This window comes from Tiliqua scincoides, chromosome 1 (assembly GCF_035046505.1).
Source record: "Tiliqua scincoides isolate rTilSci1 chromosome 1, rTilSci1.hap2, whole genome shotgun sequence".
Taxonomy (NCBI): Eukaryota; Metazoa; Chordata; class Lepidosauria; order Squamata; family Scincidae; genus Tiliqua; species Tiliqua scincoides.
Window position 1 is genome coordinate 256,782,968 of NC_089821.1, and position 16,299 is coordinate 256,799,266.

At 44.0% G+C, this 16,299-nt stretch overlaps 1 protein-coding gene across 1 annotated transcript in view; it reads left to right on the forward strand.

Annotated features, from left to right (window-relative positions):
- Window positions 1-16,299, forward strand: part of KCNH1 (potassium voltage-gated channel subfamily H member 1) — a 267,482-nt gene that overhangs the window by 20,889 nt on the left and 230,294 nt on the right. Inside the window, exons 2-3 of the mRNA XM_066611753.1 lie at window positions 7,708-7,831; window positions 9,371-9,477. Coding sequence (XP_066467850.1) covers window positions 7,708-7,831; window positions 9,371-9,477 — 231 coding nt within the window. The remainder of the gene's footprint in view (window positions 1-7,707; window positions 7,832-9,370; window positions 9,478-16,299) is intronic.

The window sequence follows — 16,299 nt, forward strand, 5'->3', positions numbered from 1 at the left end:
TAAAATGACTGGCATTGGGATGAGAACTGTGACTCTGTTGAAACTACTGACTGCAAGTAGATTTGTGTAAGTGTTCAAGCTGAGTCATGCCGAGAGCTTTTTTAAAAAGACATGATGGAGCATTCAAAATAAGACACTCCATGATACTCCAGCCCTGTGTACAGTCAGAAGTGGATTGGCTATAGTTCAGATTCCACTTCCTTCTGCGTAGTGTTGTAGATTGAAAATATTTGTATGCTGTTTTCTTGACAGAGATTTTGGGCTATAAGGATAGCAGTCAATATGAACATAAACACATGAAGCTGGCTTATACTGTGTAGGATTCGTGTAACTGTTCAAGCTGAGATTGGTATTATCTGCTCAATATTAAAGACTATATACAGAAGTGGAGATGGGATGTAAGTGTATTCGTCGTCGTCGTCATCGTAGTTGTAGTAGTGGTAGTAAGTAAGTAAGTAACAGCCCAATCCTGAGTTGCCCAGCTCACAGGGCTGCAGCAATGCCGAAAATGGCTGCCGATGCATCCTGTGCTCACCAGGCAGCCGCTGCTTCCCCCGGGTAAACTGAGTAGCCCTGCAATGGGGCTATTCACTTCTATGGTGACCCATGTTGGGCGGTCAGCCTGACACGGAGGCTCTGGATCCAGTGGAGCAAAGCTCCACCTGTCCCACCTCCCTCCCGCCCCATCCTTCCCTCTAGCATGCCTCCTCCCCAGCCTCTCCCCGCCCTCCCTCTGCCTCTCCGTCTCCCTCCATGCTCCACCTACCTCTCCATTGCTCAGTAGTCCACATGACTTCTGAGCAGTGAAGCTCTAGTGCTGCACTGGTAAGTAAGTAAGGGCCCAATCCTAAGAAGTGCGTGCCAGCTCAGTACCGGCATGCGTTATTGCAAACATGCTGTAAGGCATGTTTGTGGGGTTAGTGTCAGCCCAGTGCTGAAGCTGGCCCAGCATGAACCCACACTGGGACAGCACTGATCGAAGGCCAGTTATCCGCCATCAGGTGCTCCGTGTGAAGTGCCTGGTGGTGGTAAGTCAGGTGTGGGGGGTGGCAGGGAGGAGGCATTCTGGGATGGGCAGAGAGTAGGGAAAAGGCATGGTTGGGAGGGAGTGGGATCCGGAACCCCATGTTGGGCCACGCAGCTCAACACAAGGCTTCTTGACAATGTTGGGAAAACCCAGCGGGGCTTGACTTGAGTCGCAGAGTCACTGCACCATACAACTTGACTCGAGAGAGTCCTAACGAGGACAATTTCCTAGACATCCTTTAGTGACTCTAATGAACTTGAGTTTAGTCGCCTCCCCCCTTTAAAAAGCCAGCTGTGGAAAAAACGGGGCTGCTGCCAGGGTATGTGTGTGTCGGAGCTTTCTTTGCTCACTCCCCAGCTGCCCCCTTCCATCTGTAAACAGGGTGGGAGGGAGTCCATGAGAGCCAGGACAGAAGCGGCAAAAGGGAGGAGGGTCATGAAGAGCAGCAACTGGGAGGCTTACCAGGATGACCCAATCTTTGGCAGCCCTACTCAGAAGTAATCTCACTTTAGCCGGTCATTCAATGAGGCTCCCTCCCACAAGTAATAACAAGAAGCCATGAGGTTGGAAATCAGAATCAGGATGAAGAGTTTTCTCCCTGGGCTTCTGGCAGGAACCTCTTGGCTCCTCCTCCTGCTCTCCCTTAGCCAATAAAAATATCTGAATGCCCATCCTTTGTCCAATGATCATTGATTCCTTCCTTCCTATTAGAGATGGGGAAAAAGAGCTCACCCCCGCCTGATTCATTAACCCTTTCCTGCCTCCCAGCTGGAATTCCCTGCTGCTTGCTGGTCAGAATTATGGGACCCCACAAGGTTTTCCACACAGTGAAAACAGTAAGTAAGCATCCCCAGACTCAGGTAGGCTCAAATCAGCATGCATGGGGACGAGTGCCGAGTCAGGGAGCACCTGGCTCGAGTCTTTTTCAGAGTCTTCCATGCGTACAACTCATGAGTCGGAGTCACCAAAAAACACGCATTTTCATAATTCGAGTCCAAGTCACCTGACTCGAGTTCCCAAACTGCTTCTTGATTCAGCGCCCTCTGAAGAGCAACTGCAGAGTTGAGTAGCCCTATTGCAGGGCTATTTCCTTTATTTGGGGGAAGGGACGAATATCCCCCCTCCAGTGGTGGCTGCCCAGTTATACTTAGGATGCCGCGGCAGCCATTTTTGTTGCCACAGCAGCCCCACGCGCCTAAGAGGATTGGGCTCTAAGTAAGTAAATAAAATAAAATAAACCTGGAGCCTTCCACATCCAAAGCATGTGCAGTATCACTGAGCCAAACCCCTTATTGAACTCATGGGCCTCCCTGCCTCCACCTATCATACCTAATGGCCGGCCAGCTTTGCCAATCTCTTCCCCTAGTCTCAGGCCTGTGAGACTGTGGGGGAACCATAATGATTTCTGCCTGCCTCACTGCTGCTTCCAGGATAACAAACTGATGAAGGGAAATCAATCTTTTTTCCCTTGTCTGTCTCCCACTGAACTGTCTGCTTAGGGGAAAAAAGAAAGAGCTGCTGCCAGGCACGTCTGTAGCCGCAGGGGAGCTGTTAGGGATAGGAAAATCCCAGGTCCTTTCTCAGAGTTTTCAGCTTTTCCCCCCTCTTTCAAGTAAGTTTCCAGACTTTTCAGTGACAAGACTGACTAGAACATCTGATTGTCAGCCCAATCCTGAGCTGCCCGGGCATGGAGTTGCAGTGGCGTCAAAAATGGCTGCCACTGCATCCTGCACGCTCTGGGCAGCCGCCAGTGGCTCCTCAGGAGAAGGGGACTTTTGTCCCCTTCCCCTGGGTAAATTGAGTAGCCTCGCAACGGGGCTACTCGATTCTCTGTCGACCCAAAGGTCGGTGGAAAATCAAGAGCCTCCGTGTCAGGCGGTAAGCCTAACATGGAGGCTTTTGATCCAGCTGGAAAGCACTGACGTAAGGGGTTAGGATTGCACCCTTAGTCTCATTACTATGCTGGGACAAAGAATGGTGTGGGATAAGTGCAGAGAGAATCCCGTGATAAACCCTGGGGTGGGGAGAGGCAACAGTTGGTTGCGAGACCCCTCTTGTATATTAGTAGTGAACTTATGTGGTTAAACACCTATCAGTGTGTACACGAAATGGGGTGACACAGAGACAAAGCGGCGGTTTCTGCATTTTCAGTGGTGTGTCTCAGCATGCAGGAATAGACACATTTGTAAATTAAAAGAACGGGAAAGTAGATGCCCCCTCAAAAAACTCTGATATGATCTGCGCATGCTCAGTGGCACTCAGGAGCCAGGGAATGTTTGAGGTGGCAGTTGAAAAAATCCAACAGCAGATGGGGGGGGAGGGAACTGAAAAACTTCCTTAAATGTTGAAGAGCTGGATGCAGGCATTAGGGCAGCCATTTTCAACCACTGTGCCATGGCACACTGGTGTGCCGCCAGTGGTCCACAGGTGTGTCACAGGAATTTGGGGGAAGGTCACTTATTAATAGGGCCAATGGGAGATGTGAACCCCCACTGGCAGCATGGTGTGCCTTGTCAATTGTCAAAAACCTGGTGGTGTGCCTTGACCATTTTAGTGCCTTGTCAGTGTGCCATGAGATGAAAAAGGTAGAAAATCACAGCATTAGGGTTTGGAAGAAGAAACATTTTGTTGTAGGTCCCACTTAGAGCAAATTAATTTTAGGACAGAGGGAGTTGATATAGAAAGTTACAGTCCATAGTCAAATAATTCATGTTTGCCCTCAGACAAATACTGTGGTGATGGAATTAGTGACTGTAGCCATGAGGTAAAAGTCAGACTGGGGAGTGGTGTGTGTGTGTGTGTGTGTGTGTGTGTGTGTGTGTGTGTGTGTGTGTGTGTGTGTGTGTGTAGGGGGGAATAGGAGAGGTAAATGTAATGTATTTGTAATTTTAAACATTAATCAAAAATACCTCAAAATTGAAAGAAAGCTTTAATTCTCAGAGTTCTAGCAACTCTGTTTGCTCAGGGTGGTATTTTCCTTCACATGAATCAACACAGGCATTTTATGACAGATATAGGTGCACTGTATCTCTGAGGCCTAAATCTTGTGCTATAGAATTTCATCTATTTAAAGAACAATAGAAACCACTAGGATTCATTGCAGCCCCATGTGTCAGTGTGCACCGACTTTCATTCTTTAGCGCCATGTGGCATAGCATGTTATATGAAAAGGGATTTTTAAGAAATGAAAATAAAAATCAATTTCCTCTAAGCTGTTTTACCACCATAAAAAGATACTGCCTCTGAAACATAGACTTTCTTTCTATTCATTGATCTCAACAGAGTAGCCTGAGTGAGAGAACAAAATTTAGTCTTGCAGCAGCTGCTATATTTTCAGCAGTGTTCTTTGAGGGCCCTTAGTAATATAGTATTCACTGAGATTTTTTGACAAAGCATTGATATAAGTGGATTATTTTGGCTAGAGGCCACATGTGCCCACACAAAGAAATGTGTGTGCATGTGTGGAAATCTTAGGAATTGTTTTTCTTCAGAGGAGGAATGCCTTTTTAGTTTAAAGTTTAGTTTAAAACATAAGAACATAAGAAGAGCCCTGCTGGATCAGGCGAAAGGCCCATCTAGTCCAACTTTCTGTATCACTCAGTGGCCCACCAGATGCCTCAGGAAACACACAAGACCTACATCCTGTTGCCACTCCCTTTCACATGGTGCATTCTGAGGTAGCCTACTTCTGAAACAGTGGTTCTCAAACTGGTGGGTTGCAGCCCACCAGGGGAACCAGAAGCAGGGCATTTCTCCTTAAGGGGAGTGCCCTGCAGGGATGGCAATAACATGAGTGGCAGGATCGTGCCGCTGCCAGGGACAAAGCGGGATTTTCATACTTACCCGTGGCAGTGCCGGCCTCCTGGGGAGTGTGGGGAGTCTGCGGACACCTCCACTGGGTTCCCCAAGCCTCAGAATGACTAAAAATAGTGACTGAAACCCACTTCTGGTTTTGCAGTAAAAAATCTGAGCAAATTGGAGATTTAATGGCATTCTCGTAATGTCTAAAAAAATATAAGCAGAACATAAGTGGAGGCAAACAACAGGCATTACTATAAGGCAGCATGCACCACTCAGTCTTCTCAAGATCTTCTTCAACTACCACGAGACAATCTCCTAACAATAAATTCCATTAGCTGACTGCTTGGGCTATTAGCGTAATATAAAAGAAAATGCAAGGGTGGCCTCAGATCTCCCAGCATCTAAGACAGGGCACCAAAGGTCAATGCTCTTTACCCAATGGTAACCAACAGGCACAAACAGCCATTGCTTCACCTCTTCTTGTGCTTGAGAAAGACAAATGGAAGGGTGAAAGAGGAAGTGAGGAAGAGAGGGAAGTGGTGGGCTAAACAGTCATCTGGAAAATGCTTGAGCCCACTATTTTTCTTAACACCACACTTTTGCTGCATTCTCTTCCTCCTTTTCAAATGCACTTTGCAAGGGCACATGCAACAGAGATGTTAGAGGTGGCACTGGGCACCCTCTGCTAATCCACCACCGGAGGTGAGCTCCTCAGTTTTCTTCATGGACAGAATGGGCAATCAGCCAGAAACTGTAACAGAAGCAACAAAACTTCTGCCTTGCTATCAGATCAACAGCCTAAATCCTATAATTTGTGGGGAACCATGGGCTTCCTCAATGACAAAAATCAGAAATAGCAAACAAGCATACCTGAAATTGTTTTTCCACTATTACCAATCTTCTTTTGCAACATGCAGCTGCAAGAGAGTTCAATGTCTTCCCTCGGTGGTATTGAGAATTTAGGGATCAGCATGACTAGTGGGCCCTGTGATGGGTATGGGCCCTTAGCCAGGATCCAATGTGGCTGACTCCTGATACCACCCCTGCTTCTAGGTTTACATGGTGAGGTTACTTAGGAGTGACAGTAAGGACTTGGCTGTTGCCTTTTATGAACTGAGATCACAATCAAGATAGTGCTCTGAGTTTCTTTCAGTCTGACTCTGCTTGAATATTCTGACCTAGAAACTCTGAGCAACCTAACATCAGTAGGCCAAATAACTGATTTAGTGGTTGTTGGGGAGTGTAATTTTGAAGTTTATATGAGCCTACTTTAGTGTTGGCCTTTCAAAACCCAGATTTTTCTTATCTACCTCGGTAAGACAGAGTGCAGGGTGCTGTAGGAAAATAATCTCCAGAGTCTTGAGGTTGCATGAAAACAGTGAAGAGAAATAGCTTGACTTAATTAATTGTAGTAAATGCTAAAGTACTTTATTGTTTCTGGAACGTGCAGCAATAAGCTGAGCAAAAGCCTGGGGATTTAACACAGGTTGTGAGAAACAAAGCCGTTAAAATGTCCTGCAGTTATATTGTCACTATGTTTCATTCCAGAGGGAGTATAAAGATCCTTTTCCTGCTGTAAATGCAATGGGCCAGTGGATGTACACCACTAATGTGCTTGATTGAATCCCAGATGCTCATTGTATGAGAAAAGGTTTCAGTGGAAAAATGTGGTCTTGGCAAGAGAAAAAAAATTATAGGAACGTGTGCTTAAGCTTCCCTTATTTGTGTCTTTTGCTTGCTGAAATAGCTAATTTCAACAATAAATACTTCATCAGATCAATACGGGTGGCTTTTTATGTTTTGAAAAATGAAGGAGTAGTGCTGGAGAATTATGTCAATGTGACAGACTTGTCTTTTTGTTATAAATATATACTCTCGTGAATGACCATAGTTCTAAGTACCCATTCCTTTGAATTTACTGTGATATTCATCTGCCCAGCCCAGGGGTTGCTACATATAAGGAACATTTTCTATAGAGCTTATCTGCTGTGGAGTCCTCATGCATCCACCACAGAACTTGTGAATGTTGCAAAGGATTTTGGAACATGTGCTAGGGTACACAACCAGTTCATACGGGTTGTATATGCAAGGGAGTGAAAATAGGACACAGGTACCTTGTTGTCTTGAGTGCTCCATGATGCATCTGCTAAGCCACTGTGAGATACAGGAAGCTGAATTAGATGGGCCTTTGGCTTCATCTAGCAGGGCTCATATGTAGGCTACTGTTCTGTCCTGACCACAGGCAGGATCCCAAGGATATGGGATGGCAAAGTCAAAGAGGAAGTTGATAGGATCAGGCAACTAGCATTGGACAGTTTGGTCTGGTGATGTTTTGAGCTAAACTAAGACATATGTAGTTCTCTGGATCTGATTACTCAACCCAGGCCTTTGTATTCTCAGAACCTGCCATGCTACTGGTTCCAGAAGCTAGAGAGCTTGATAGACAACCAGGTTACCCTAAAGTTAATTATCTGTATTATCATGGTAAGTGGTAAAGAGGATTTCATCACTTCTCTGGCACAGGTGGTCATTTATATATAGTTAAAGGCTTGGAAAGGACAGATGTGACAGATACTTGAATCAGGCCGGTACTGAGGTGAGGCTAGACTTGAGCACTACTGAAGATGTGTCTTTACCCAGTTCAGGGCATTAGTCAACTGTAGTTGCTAATCTGTCTGTTTTGCTGCTTTCCTTGCATGCCAATTTACCAGATCCAACTGGATAGCCAGTGACCCAGTGAGGAAAGCCAGTGACCCAACATTTTGCGATGAGGGAAAGCTTGAGGGTCTTATTCTTGGGTAGGAGGGAAGGGGCTCTGCTGTGTAATCAAGTAATGTACTATGGAGTTTTTTGTCTAACAAATGTATTGTTTTAAACAGATACAAATTTTGTCCTGGGTAATGCCCAGATTGTGGATTGGCCTATTGTGTACAGCAATGATGGATTTTGCAAGCTTTCAGGATACCACAGAGCAGAAGTTATGCAAAAAAGCAGCACCTGCAGGTATTTCAGCACAATTTTATTTTGTGTAAAATAAACTGTAATGTTTTTGTATTCTTGTTGAAGCAAAATAAAAACAATCTGTTCATTCTGCTTTTCAGTTTCTTATTCCTAAGGCTCAAACAGTATAAGCTGTGGTTTGCAGCTTCTGGGAGAGAATTTTTAGGGTATCATGCATGTAAAGGCTCATTATGGGAAGACAAGAAAGATCTGCCCTTTGTAACTACTTGCAATACTTCTGATAGAGTAGCAATATGAAGCAGAGGCTCCCCAGCAGATCTCAAACGTGGATAGGATTGTAAGAGAGCAGATGTTCCTTCAGGTAGTGACTCACCCACTGCTGCTCTGTTAATTTAACAGCTGAGCTAGGATTTGCACCAAATCTACAAGTCCAATCCTATCTAAACACCCCCCTCCCCACCCCCACCAATGCGGCCATATCACCAGAGCGCACATTGCATTCTGCAGGGGTCCCAGAGGTCTCCTTCAGGCAAAGGAACATTTGTTCCCTTGCCTGGGAGTAAACCTCTACTGCAACAATGAGTTTAGTTGGACCTGTGCCAGCAATTTTTTTGTGCACTGCTCTAGCACTCTGGTTTGTGAGTTTGCTTTACAAAATGAAAACAGCCATAGGAGAAGATACTACTTGGGGAAACCAAGTGGTATAAGAGAAATAAGAGAAAAATCAAACCAAGGCCAATTTGAGATCAGTCTCCTTCTTCCCATTGATAGGAAAGCTAGGCATATGTACACTAAAACTGTACTACACTATACCTCTCTACATTAAAGTCAGAGATAACTTTGTCATGGTTCCCCTAAGGATCTTGGGAATTATAGTTTGGGGGACTGCTAAGACTTCTATGTTAAGGAACCAGTCTCAAAACTACAACTTCCAGAGTTCCGACAAAGAAGAAATGACTACTGAAGCACAAAGTAGAGAAAATGCTATAACCCAGTGGTTCTCACACATTTAGCACTAGGACCCACTTTTTAAAATCAGAATCTGTCTGGACCTACCAGAAGTGATGTCATGACCAGAAGTGACATCATTAAGCAGGACAATTTTTAACAATCCTAGGCTTCAATCCTACCCACGCTTTCCCTGGAGTAAGTCCCATTTAATATCTTTGTTAAAAGAATATACAGAGTAGCTTGTTAAAAGTACAGGTCTGTAACATTTCCCCAAATTCAGTCCCATACCATGGTAACATTAAGTCTAATATATTAAAAATAAAATATTGAAATGAATGGGGACCTACCTGAAATTGGCTTGCGACCCACCTAGTGGGTCCTGACCCACAGTTTGAGAAACACTGCTATAGCCAATATTTGTTAGAAAAGTCCAAATCCTGATATGCTTGAAGAGAAAGTTATTTCATCAGGTGATTATTGTCAACAAAGCAGTCCACTTTTTAAAGATGTGAATTCTTGTATGGCTTATTAGCCTCTTCAAACTGTTAAACCAGCTTAAATTTGTGATGTGCATATCCTTTGTGTGACTGTCTTATATCTGACTCTGGACATCTTTTTATTTATTTGCAGTTTTATGTATGGAGAGCTGACGGACAAGGAAACAATTGACAAAGTTCGACAAACATTTGAAAACTACGAGATGAACTCCTTCGAAATCTTAATGTACAAAAAGAACAGTCAGTAAAACATTTCATTCATTTCTCAGAGTTGTAGACAGGGTCCAAACAGGAAAGCGAGTCAGCAAGTAAACCATGAATTGTGCATTAACCCTAGGCCCAAAGGACTTGACTGAACAGCACCATTGTTGTGGGAGCAGCACTGGTGGTATTTTTTTTTTACTTCGTTGGTCATTAATATAATTTTAGTGGTGTGAATTATGAGAATTATAACTTTACTTGGTGTACAGTAATAAGATTGTCACTGATGATATACACTTTGTGGTAACTGAAAGCAGTGGCTGTAGTAAATTGGTTTCTTACAGGATTTTAATACCAGAGCTGTTGCTGGAATGCCTTTGGCCTTGGATGCTGCATACTACTGTGTATCACGCCTGCTCAATATGTGAGCCACCAAGCTAAACACAGCTCACCAGCTATTTATTTGAAGGTGTTAGGTGGTTTATAACTCAGGCAGCTCAAGTAGATGATTTATCAGTTTTCCCTGGATTGTCTCCATGTGTGGTTTGTGGGTTGTATTTTGGTTGGAGGTTCACACAGGGGTGGGCTTATTATACACAGTGATTGTTTCCAGTGAATAATATCTGTGGCGCTCATTTGCTTATATATAGGACTGTTCTTTTTTAAGCTTAAGCAATTTAAACAAAAAAAATATTGCACAGAATATATGCTGGATGAATGAAGTATGCAATGTATAGATTGGGCAACCTTACCATGTAAGGCATATCAGGCAACAGGCAGGGAAGATGGCAAGGTGGCAGGGGGAAACCCTATACCAGGGGTGTCCAGCACACTTCATACAGCGGGCTGAATAGATTCATGGTGCTGGTTGAGGGCTAGAAGTGACATTATCAAACAGGAAGTGATGTCATTAAGCAGATGATGGCCAGAAATAAGCAATTTGTTTTTTTGCATTAGCTGCAAATGACACAAGAGATAATGTGCAAATCTTGATCACATTTTCAAGATATAGCCCAATTATCATGCAGGTGGGCTGACCTTTCAGCAGCAACACTTCTTTTGAGGCATCCGTTCACCACTTGGCAGCTGAAAGGTGGCCTATGAAGGGACATTTTGGCAGAAGCAGCGCTACAGCCCACATAATAATTGAGCTCTCCCTGGATCTCTCTCTTTCACATTTCTTGGTCTGCCCCCTCCCCTATATTATTCCTTGCCTTCTGAGGCCTCATTCCATCTCTCCCTCCCAAAGCCTCAGCAAAAGCAGCTCTGCTGAAAGGGTGACACTAAGAGATCCCAGTTATTACATGGGCTAGATAAAGAGCTTCTGTGGGCTGGATCTAGCTCTCAGGCCTTACGTTTGTTATCCCAACCCTATACCTTGCACTCGCCTCTGCTTGTCCACCGTCTGCCCAATCACTCTGTCAGGCCGCCTCACCCTCTCTTTGCACTCTTGGAGGATTGGGAAGGGCTTATCTTCTCCTGCTCCAGCTCTGCTACTGAATGTTGGGAGTGGAAAGGTTCTGGTCCCAGTATTCTCCCAGCAAACCACTTTACAAACAACAATGGTGGAGCAGGGGCAGGATAAAAATGGTGACATAGGTGCTAGCAATAGCGTGGTGGTGAGTGTGTTTGTGTGGGGGGGCTGGCAGGGTTAGGTGATGAACTATAAAATTTGGGCATGTGTTTGGGCATCAGATCAGCATGAACCACCGTGTACTCAAACTGCCCCTCTACATCATTATTTTAAATAGTAGGAAATGCTTTGGCTTGTATGGCTTCACATAAAACATTGACAAAAATGTATGTGATTGAACCATGATGGCCTGAAGGAAGACAAGAGTTGTTTCCAGTGACAGCAGTTTAGAGTAGAGAAGCACAAGTGCATAACTCATTCCCTATACTTCATTTCTGTGCTCCACTTACTGCCCAATCCTATTCCCTACCATTTGTACCGTTGCAGCCATGCTGATGGAGTACATGCTGCATCCATGGTGTAAGGGGGTGATCAGGACGCCTGCCAGAAGTGAGTAAAAATATTTTTTAGCTACCTCTGGGTAGGCCTCCTAGTGACCCATGGGTCTTCTTGGGCCTGGTGCAAGTCCAAATAGAGAAAAGTGGCAGGGCAGGCGGAAAAATGGGGGATGTGATCCGGGATGTGTTTTTGCTGCCAAAATCCACTGCCTCTGGCCAGCACCCAGCCCCTGTTCTGTGATTGAAGAGATACTTTTACTGCAGTCCCATCACAGAAACAATGAGAACTACTGGGAGAATGGTGGAAAAATTAGTATTGAACTGAAGGTGACAAAACAGTCTGATAGCAGTACCATGAAAGAAGATTCAAGCTGAGAGGATTTCTGCCAGTAAAAAATTAAATTCCCCCCCCCCCTGTTCTTTTCAAGAAGGGCCTTTTTAAATTTACAAAGTGTGTGAAACATAAAAAAGTATAATGTATTATAAAGACTGTGTATGCTATGTTTCCTTTGACTTCAAACAATATTTTTAAAACTTTTACTTTCATGGAACATTTTCTGTATTGACCTGTGTTAAGAAACCTGATACATCGCAGAATTTTCTAGGGTTTTATCTAAGGTGTATAGCCAGTACATGGGAGTGCTGCTAACCAAGCCCATGGAGCCTTATTGTTGCCCTCCATGAACTGAGGACTTCCTAGGACACAGCCAACACTCTTGTGTGGTAGAACTGAGAAGTCCATGGACTAACGGGAAGTGCCCAAGTTGCAAGTCGACAACCCCCTGACTCGACTTGCAGGTCATAATGGGCAGCCATCGCAACTTGGCCTGAGCCACTTATAGAGTCATTTTTTAACTCAAGTTCAAGTTGTTATGAGAAACAAGTTGCAGCGTGAGTCAGACATGACTCTGCAGAAAATACGGAGGTACTGGTATGGTGTGTGTTTTTCAGAGTTCTTTTTTAACCCGTTTTTGCTCATCCCACAGGAGTACGCATTTGGTCCCTGTTGTATGTATGCAACATTGGGCAGAAATGGCTTAACACTTCCCTGATGTTCCCATCCCATCTGCAGTCAGCAGTGTGTTGAAGTCCTTCGCTTCAACCACCATTTGCATTTCATTTATGTAAACAAAAGCTGTGCTGTTATTCAAGTGAGTGTAGCAGTGCAGAAAAAAATTATTGGTTCCATATAAACCCCAGAATTGACCCCCCCTTTCTGAAGGTGTTCCTCTTTTATCGTAAGTAAACATCTCCCCCTGGTTTGCCAACCTCCTTTGCTCCCTTCCTGGGCTTGTATCCAACCATTTGTTCCTATTGCAATAACTGCCTCTCCCCTTCATTGGGCTCCTCCTTCTCCCATCCATTGTCCAGAAAAAAAACTAGGCCATCCAATCATTCATTTCTAGATGGCCAAAACACCCCTCCTCTGTGTCCGGAATGCCCCTGGCTTCTTCTGGTTCCTCCCCCCATCCTCATGCAGCCAGCCCAAAAACCCAAAAACTTAAGCCTCCACCCTCTCCTTCATCACTGCCTCTTGGAACCAAGCTACCCTCCTCCTACCAGGTCTGCTGCTGCTGTCAATCTGAATACCAGCTTCTGGATTACCCCATGAAGTCTTTGGAGTGATGTGGAAGCAGCAGAAAAAAGTAAGCTTGCACACAAAACCGAGTCACAAGCACACACAAAAAGCAAGTTGTCACTCAAGTCAATTTGAGTCATGACTCATTTCTGCATCACTGGCCCCAAGTTGTGAATCGTGTCCAAGTCAGCGATGCCCATGATTCGAGTTGATACGAGTTAATAGAAAACACATGTTTTAATGACTCAAGTCGTATCGTCATGAGTTGAGTGCCCATCCCTATTAACTAAAGTGTACACTATCTGCCCAATCCTATCCAGGGCCAGTCTGCATGGTGCAGGGATGCTGATGCACCATCCACTGCAGCCCATGAGTTGGTTGGGGACCAGGCCGGCTGGGGGAGGCGAGTAAAGAAAAATTTTACTTACCTCCTCTGCTACAACCTGGTCCCCTGTGGGCCCACTCAGATCTAAATGAGTTATTTTTCTAGCATTGATCTGAACCTCTGTAGGGTGTGTCAGGCCTAGGATGTGAGCTCTAGATCTCATGGACACTGCTGTTGTGGTGATCTATCTCCATCCAGGCCCAATCCACCCCCAGTTCACCCCAGCTGCCAACCTACCTGTGCCGGTCTGTGGCATGCTGCTGTGGGGCTTACTGGCTGCTGTGCTGTTGGAAGTGGACTGCACATCATCAGAGCAGCTGCAGCTATGGTGGCCCATTAAATTTTGTTGTGCTGTAGCACAATGACAATAAAGTTACTACTACTACTACTACTACTACTACTACTACTACTACTACTACTACTACTATGTGATACCTTTGCAGACCATGAGATCTACTAATGTATTGCATTGGGCTGTAAGCCTTCAATTCACACTGTAAGATTGGGTGGTAAGTCTTCAATTCAATTCAGTTTAAGCCTCTGGGCAGGCTTAAAGTGCATATAGTTAGTTGAAATTTAGGTGTAGATCTCCATTCAGTTCAAAAGTTCAGTTTAAAAATGAAAGTGTAAGGTTGCACACAATGACCATTTCAGGCAGAAAAAAGTAAGTCATGCCCTTGGATGTTCTTGGGGCTGAGACTCTCTAATCTTCCCATAATCAGCATCCATTGTCTACTCTTCCATTGTCCATTCTCCTCCATTCCCAGGGACTGAAACTCCTCTAAACATTAAATTGCCACTCTTGTGTGCCATGCTGGTGCAATCCAGTCAAGTAGTTATAGGTAGCCTAATTAGAGGCACTTTGAGGTTGTTCACTCTATCAATAGCCCCTCAACAGCCAGTTGCTGTGTCTCCTGTGCATTGACAACTGATCCTAAATTCCCCCAAATTTTGTCTTAAGTCCAGCTGGATAGACCTGGACCCAAGACTGTATTTTTACATGTCCTAGCAGGTGTGGGTGTGTCTGAGCAGTGTTGGTAGCAAAGGAGACAGGGAAAATCCCTCATTCTCTTGAGCTAGACTAGAGAATTCCATCCTGAACCAGGCAACTTCTTTTGTGTTGATCATAAGCTAGTAAAAGTGGTGCTAATTTAAATCTGTTGTGGGATATACATCTGAATAATTTATATTTGTACCATTATGGGAAAAAACAGTAAGGAACACCTTGAGATTTTTCAGAGCTGCCCTTTTTTCTTTACTCTTTTAAAAGCATACCAAGAGCCAAATAACCTATAAAACTTATCAAAATACCTATCAGGCTGAAGTATATTTCAGTTCTCTAATCACTTTTCAGAGTTCTTGTACGACAGAATGGGCTTGGTACTTTGTGAGTCTTCCTCAGGGATTGAAGTAGAATTTCTTCATCTTGACATGTAAAGATTTGACCTCTTGACTGGGTTACTAGATAGTCCACAAATGGAACCAGTGGCAAAAATTGGAAGGCAGCATCTTTTGAAAACACTAGAAATGGCTTCCTTGAGTCTGTCAGTGTAACTGCTCTATGCTTCATACTCATCCTAGGAAGCTCATAGATATTTCTTTCTCTTTGCCTCGCTCCCACACTCTGCCTGCTAAGGTGAAGTGGTTAGACATACACAGACTTTCCTATGCATTAATCCTAAACACAGTCAGAGGAAGGAGATTTTGCTCAATTTATTTTTTATAAACTTTATATTACAAATGTAATCTGTCTAACCCATTTTGATCTCAAAGACACAACTTGCTTGCTAATTAATCTAGGGTGAATATATGGCTCTAAAGTGTACAGAAACAGAATTTTTAAAAAGAATCAAAATAGTGTGCTATTGATTGAGTTCCAAAGATCAACTATAACTGTTATCTAATCAAAATTCAGGGGTGTGCTATATCATGCCCAGTAATTTAAAGAGAGCTGACACACATCTTGCAATTTTGTTTCTAGTGGGTATGGTGTCTGGCTGCTATAGTGTTGGTGACTAAGCCTGTGCTCTTGAGCATACTTATTTGGGATTAAAGTATGCTGTTCTCAAAATGCACAGGATGTGCATAGCTGCACCAGTTTGAGTCCATGATCCTGGAATTACGTGGTTCACATTTTACAGTAATTATGATGTAAAGATATGGCCTTTACAGCATACAGGTGTTATAAAGTTTGCAAGGTAGCCTTAGATAAGCTGCTACCCAGGTGCCTCAGCCTCTTGTCTGCAAAATGAGGATAATACTAATTTTACAGAGCAGTTGTGAAAATAACTGAGGATGCAACTCAGACATTACATAGATCTGTGAACAAGATTTATCTTGCATTTAAGAAAAAAAAAAATCTGGTACCAGGGACAGGGAGCACTTTGAGTCAGAACTGCAGCAGAGACGTGCAGTTAGGGCAGATATTACCTGTATGTTCTGCTTCATGGGGCAAATAGTAGCATTGGAGAGGAGTGATTTTTATCTGGGGAAAACAGCACAGTGGATAGGATTAACCGTCCCTGTGCTGCAGTCCTGATGCAAGTTGCCACCTCCCCCCATGGCTGTTATTAACATTTAACATTGTGGAAGATCCTTTTCACTGATTTCCTATAAGACATTATCTGCAAGGTGTTTGAGCCCTCAAAAGTGCTGTGTCTAAATTGTCATTGTTATTAAAACGCCAGTCATTATGACAGACAGGGCATGCACAGAGGAAGAACTTGCAAGAATTCCTAGGTACACCATGTGTTTTCTTGTTTCCATTCACTTATATGAGAGAAGATAATGGTGTCCACTCATGCTCTGTGTGTGCTCTGCCCTGATGAATTCCGTGACCCTAGTCATTTAGAACCAAACCTGCTCCTGCCTTTACTTGTCTTCTTTGTTTCTGCTTGGTCACGCTAAAATTCAGTGAAATACTCGT